The sequence below is a fragment of the Microcaecilia unicolor genome, chromosome 3, assembly GCF_901765095.1.
Source record: "Microcaecilia unicolor chromosome 3, aMicUni1.1, whole genome shotgun sequence".
NCBI lineage: Eukaryota > Metazoa > Chordata > Amphibia > Gymnophiona > Siphonopidae > Microcaecilia > Microcaecilia unicolor.
This window is the reverse complement of record NC_044033.1, coordinates 307,153,788-307,159,787: the sequence shown is the minus strand read 5'-3', so window position 1 is coordinate 307,159,787 and position 6,000 is coordinate 307,153,788. Positions and strand designations below refer to the sequence as shown.

Below are 6,000 nucleotides of genomic sequence, written 5' to 3'. Positions count from 1 at the left end.
AAACATATATCTAAGGCAGGGGTTCTCAACCTAGCTCTTGGGACACATCCAGTCAGGTTTTCAAGACATCCACAATGAATATGCATGAGATACTTTTGCATGTACTACCTCAACTGTATGCAAATCTATCTATCTCATTTATCTCAAGCATATTCATTTTGGATATCTTGAAAACCTGACTGGCTGGGTGTGTCTGAGGATTTGATTGAGAACTCTTGATCTAAGGTCGATAATATTTTCATTTTTTTGTGAAATGGAATAACGTTTCCTACATTAGGTTAAAATCTCATGTTGGGGTAAAGCAAGAACACTCCCCCCCCCCACACTCAGTTAGACAAATGCAATCACAATCTCTCAGCTGGCACTTGTACCCCACAAAGTGTAGGGGAGTATACCAAAAGAACAGTTTAATCAGATTAACTAAATCACCTTTTCCAGGGGCTTGTTTCCCTTCTACGGTAGTTGTGCATTGGTTGTAGGGTTTTATTAAGGGAACCAGATGGCTCCTTATTATAGGTGAAGCTAGATCTGGTTTTCTGCCCTAGTGCATTCAAAAGAATGAAGCCTGGACTGGATCAGCTCAAAGCCAGATTTATATTTTAGGTATCTACAGGCAATTTGGAAGGGAAAATTTATCATGGAGCTTGCAGCGCCCTGCTCTTCCGCCTGCATGGGTTTCCCATTACTCTGGAAATGTATGAGAGGCAGGGTCTATATTAAGGCTACCAACTAAATCCAGATTCACAGGACAGGTTTGATCCAATTCTGGGTTTACCTTGTTGAATGCAGGGACTTGTAGTTCTGATTTCTCCAATGCTGTCCCTAAGAAAAGCAAGACTACAAGTCCCAGTATGCGCTGGAGTAAACCCAAGACTGGCTCAACCCTGTCCTGTGAAACTAGATCCAGTTGGCAGCCTTAGTCTATTTTGCCTATGCCTAAATCAGTTTGAATCCATTTCATAAGTAACACATTTCTCCAGTCCTGGTTTTACTCTACTGCATGCATACATTTGTAGTATTGAAACTCAAAGGGACAATGAAAACGACAGGACCACCATGCAATAGGGTAAAACCAGGACTGACTTAGCCTGTTCCCTATAATGGGGAATCAGGTGGCAAGCCTTCTTAAGACCTGGTTGCTTTTGTTTAAATACTTGGCACTAGTTCTCCAACATGTTTATATAGTACACTCCCTGGCGAAGTTTTTGTAACATCTAGTATAAATGCACCAAATGGCTAATTCATTCCCAACCACGTTTGCCAGGGGCTGTAAACTAGCACTGGAAACCACTGAACCAACTCCACGCCATCAGATCCATCCCTAAGTATTCTGGCATTCCTTGCCTGGTCAATACAAAAAGTTCAGAGTGGCAGAGTGTCCATGGTGGCTGGGAGAAACTGGGAAGTCTGAAACCCAGCTGCCAATGTATTGTAAATGTTTTGCAAAAGCATTACATACCTATTTTCATCATGCTCCTATTTAACAGAGCAAAGCTTAAGCCCCTCCTTTGGCAATGCTACAGCAGTGCTACATTAAAAGGGCCTTAAAAGTCACATATGTTGTAACTCTTCTTGACAGAGTCATACTCCACAGCAAACATGATCACAACCTTTGAAAAACAAAAATAAATACATTTTTTTTAAAAATGCACAGGGCACATTCCATTTTTCAGCCTTGGGCTGGAAGTGTCCTGGAGGTGCACACAGTTCAGCCACACCCACATACAGTGCACATTTTCTGCCCAGCCCAGCTAAGCGGACAAGGCAAAGTGCTGTAGGATGCTATAACTTCTGAACACCTAGTGCAACTTATCAGGGGATCTGGAAGACATTGAGCTTGCTCGTATTCTTCAACGTTTGCCGACGGTTGCAGAACCAGACCCGAACCACCTCACGGTCATAGTTCAGTTCCTTTGCGATCTCAGTGATCTCCTGACCTGTGGGCAGGGCGTTCTTTTCAAAGTAGGCATTGAGGGCCTCAATAGCCTGTGGTGTGAAGGAGGTGCGCCGTTTGCGTTTCTTGGAGGGTTCACCTCCTACAAAGTCCATCAGGTTCTGCTGACCCTCCTGGTTGCGAATCTCCGCCTCCAGTAGCCACTTCTCCAGCACCGGCTTCAATTTCTGAGCACTTTTTGGAGTGATATCGAGCTTCTCAAACCTGTGGGAGATGTAGTAGGGAAGGAAAGGAAGAAATCTGAAAACGGATGTAAATGCCCATGTCAAATGGGTCATTTGCTAGGTAACTTATCTGGCAATAAAGATCATTTATAGAAAATCAGAGTCAGGCTGTATTTTTAATAATTCCCCTCCTTTATCCTCTTCTGCAAGGCCCCTCTGCTTGCTCCCCCTCATCTAATTCTTGTCAAGAAGCCATTGCATGGCCACTATTTACCTTTCCATCATATTGCTCATCTCACTGCTTCTTCCCATTTAGCACTCGGAGAGTCATCAGGAATGGCCTTACCTCATCCTACCCTGTCTCTTATTAGAGCCCCACCACAGTCTCTGCACTCCTTCCAGCATGATTCGTCAGGGAGCAATCATGCACAGCCCCTGGTAATTTCCCACTTTTCTTCTATAACTCCTCCTCTTCTTTAAAGCCCAAGTGCTCTAGGACCTTCTGGAGCAAGATGTGGAACCTGTGCAATCTCCTTTCAACCCTGGTTTGGGGCCAGCAATCGTGGGAGTACCCATCTCACATTCCACAATCCCCTTCCATCTCCAGATGTGATGTGAGCACTGCTTGAACATCACTTCCAGCCCAGGCCAGGCTAATACAAGACAGCACATTCAGTAGGACATAGTATAGGCTGGCTAACCATTCTGCCTTTTAACTACATTAGAGAAAAATGTATTTTATAAGTAAGTGTAAAGGACATCCAGACTCAAGGGCAAAACTATTGCATTCATATGCCAGAATAAACCTTCCTAGACTAGTCAATCATCAGAACCAATGTGTAAAATATTTGTGCCTATGTGCAATATCTAAAACTAATACTTGTTGCTTAATAATAATAATAATGCTCGGAAGAACATTCAGAATAGTCTCTTTATTTTCTAACTCCTGTTATCTATGTGTTCACTTTTGTTTACACGTCCAGTGGCCACCCCCAGCTAAAGACAAGATGTGACAGTAGCAAAGAAAGCAATGAAAACAACAATATTGGCAAATGACCTCTTACCAATACAGCAGGAAGTGAGACTAAAGAAAAAAAATAAACAGAAGATGAGACTACCACTGATATGTAGCTGGAAAGTGATAACCACAAATGGTCGCAGTCTAAGCAACAAAGTTCATGATCTGCAAGCCTTGATGTTAAAGGCAGACTCAGACATTGTTGCTATCATGGTGACATGGTTCAATGATTCTCATGAGTGGGACGCAAACATACCTGGCTACAATCTATTTAGGAAGGATAGAGATAGTCATAAAGGTGGAGGAGTAGATCTGTATGTGAGAAACGATATCACAGCAACTAGAATACCAGGCGCCTGAGGAAAGGAAGAAGCGATATGGATCACCTTGAAAAGAGATGATGGAATCTCTGTCCACAGGGGTGTTGTCTACAGACCTCTGACACAATCAGAAGAACTAGAAAAAGATCTGGTTACAGATATCCAAAAGTTGGGAAAGGAGAGTTGCTGTTGCTGGGGGAATTCAACCTGCTGGATGCGGACTAGAAAGTTCCATCTGCGGAATCAGAAAGAAGTAGAGAGATCGTAGATGCCTTTCAAAGTGCTCTGTTCAGACAAATGGTGAGGGAAGGAGTGACACTGGATCTCGTGCTCACAAATGGGGAAAGTGTGTCCGAGTGGGTGCCCACCTGGGCAGCAGTGATCATCAAACGGTTTGGTTTGATATAACAGCTAAAGTGGAGGGCAGCCGCTCAAAACTCAAAGTCCTGGATTTCAAACAGGCTGACTTTAGTAAAATGTGGGAATACCTGAAGAAAGAGCTGATGGGCTAGGAGGACATATGAGAAGAGGAAAGGCAGTGATCCAGGCTGAAAGGAGCTATAAATATGGCTACTGACCTTTATGTAAGGAGAGTAAATAAAAGCAAGCGAAAAATGAAACTGATGTAGCTCTCCAAGCAAGTGGCTGAGAAAATAAAGGTTAAAGAGTTGGCGTTCATGAAATATAGAAAAACTCAAGAACAGGAACACAGAGAGGAATACTGAATGAAACTGAAAGAAGCCAAGAGAGAGATACGTCTGGCAAAAGTGCAAGCAGAAAAACAAATGGCTAGAAATGTAAGGAGGGGTGGCAAGAATTTTTTCAAGTACATTATTGAAAGGAGGAAGACTAAAAATGGAACTGTGAGACTGAAAGATACTATGAACCTCTATTTGGATAATGATGAGGAAAAAGCAAATGTGCTAAACAAATACTTCTGCTCTGTGTTCATGGAAGAAAATCCTGGAGGACCATGATTGATTGGCAAAGGTACATATGAGAATGGAGTGGATAAAAAACTATTCACGGAAGACAATGTTTATGAACAATTTGAAAATTTGAAGGCGGGCAAAGCAATGGGCCCGGACGGAATTCATCCCAGGATATTGAGGGAGCTCAGAGAGGTTCTGGCGGATCCTGTTAAAGAATTGTTTAATAAATCCTTGGAGACGGGAGAGGTTCCATGGGATTGGAGAAGAGCGGATGTGGTCCCTCTTCACAAACGTGGTGACAGAGAAGAAGCTGGAAACTACAGGCCAGTAAGCCTCACTTTGGTGATTAGAAAAGTAATGGATGTGATGCTGAAGAAAAGGACAGCAAATTTCCTGGAATCCAATAGGTTATAACATGGCTTTACCAAAGGTAAACCATGCCAAATGAATATGACTGAATTCTTTGACTGGGTTACCAGAGAATTGGATCAAGGACGTGCACTAGATGTAATCTACTTAGATTTCAGCAAAGCCTTTGACATGGTTCCTCATAGGAGGATCTTGAATAAACTAGACAGGCTGAAGTTAGGACCCAAAGTGGTGAACTGGATTAGGAACTGGTTGACAAATGCCAGAGGGTGGAGGTTAATGGAATTCATTCGGAGGAAGGAAAGGTGAGTAGTGGAGTGCCTCAAGGATTGATTTGGGGCCGATTCTGTTCAATATATTTGTAAGCGATGTTGCCAAAGGGTTAGAAGGTAAAGTTTGCCTTTTTGCAGACAAGACCAAGATTTGTAACAGAGTGGACACCCCAGAGGGAGTGGAAAACATGAAAAAGGATCTGCAAACGTTAGAAGAATGGGGTAATGTATGGCAATTAAAATTCAATGCAAAGAAGTGCAAAGTGCTGCACTTAGGGAGTAGAAATCCAAGGGAGACCTACGGGTTAGGCGATGAGAGGCTGTGCACAGACAGGGAGAGGGATCTAGGAGTGATTGTATCTGAAGGTGACTAAACAGTGTGACAAGGCGGTGGCCATAGCCAGAAGGTTGCTAGGCAGTATAGGGAGAGGTGTAACCAGCAGAAGAAAGGAGGTGTTGATGTCCCTGTATAAGTTGTTGGTGAGGCCCCACATGGAGTATTGTGTTCAGTTTTGGAGGCCATATCTTGCTAAAGATGTAGGAAGACTCAAAGTGGTCCAGAGGAAGGTGACAAAAACAATATGAGGCTTGTGCCAAAAGATGTATGAGAAGAGACTGGAAGACCTGAATGTGTATAACCTAAAGGAGAGGAGGGACGGGAAAATTAGGTTCTTACCTTGATAATTTTCTTTCCTTTAGTCACAGCAGATGAATCCATTAACTGATGGGTTGTATCCGCCTACCAGCAGGTGGAGATAGAGAACACTGAAAGCACATGGTGTTCCTGGACGCCCAGCCCCCTCTGCCTTCAGTATATGAAATTTCCAAAGCAGAGTGAATAAGAAAGGCAAAATAACATAAACTTTCCGCACAAAGAACAAACGCCCCTGAACCGGAGCAATAACCAAACAAAGGAGGGATGTTATCAACCTCCTGCAATAAAAACAGCATGTAGTAACTCTGATAGCTTG

At 43.1% G+C, this 6,000-nt stretch overlaps 1 protein-coding gene across 2 annotated transcripts in view; it reads right to left on the bottom strand.

Moving 5' to 3' along the window:
• Nucleotides 1-359: 359 nt before the first annotated feature.
• The window catches only part of POU6F1 (POU class 6 homeobox 1), a 143,985-nt gene continuing 138,344 nt past the window's right edge, over nucleotides 360-6,000 (bottom strand). For both annotated transcript variants that reach the window (XM_030198283.1, XM_030198284.1), the window contains one exon: nucleotides 360-2,158. In XM_030198283.1, coding sequence (XP_030054143.1) covers nucleotides 1,813-2,158 — 346 coding nt within the window. In that variant the 3' untranslated portion in view covers nucleotides 360-1,812. The remainder of the gene's footprint in view (nucleotides 2,159-6,000) is intronic.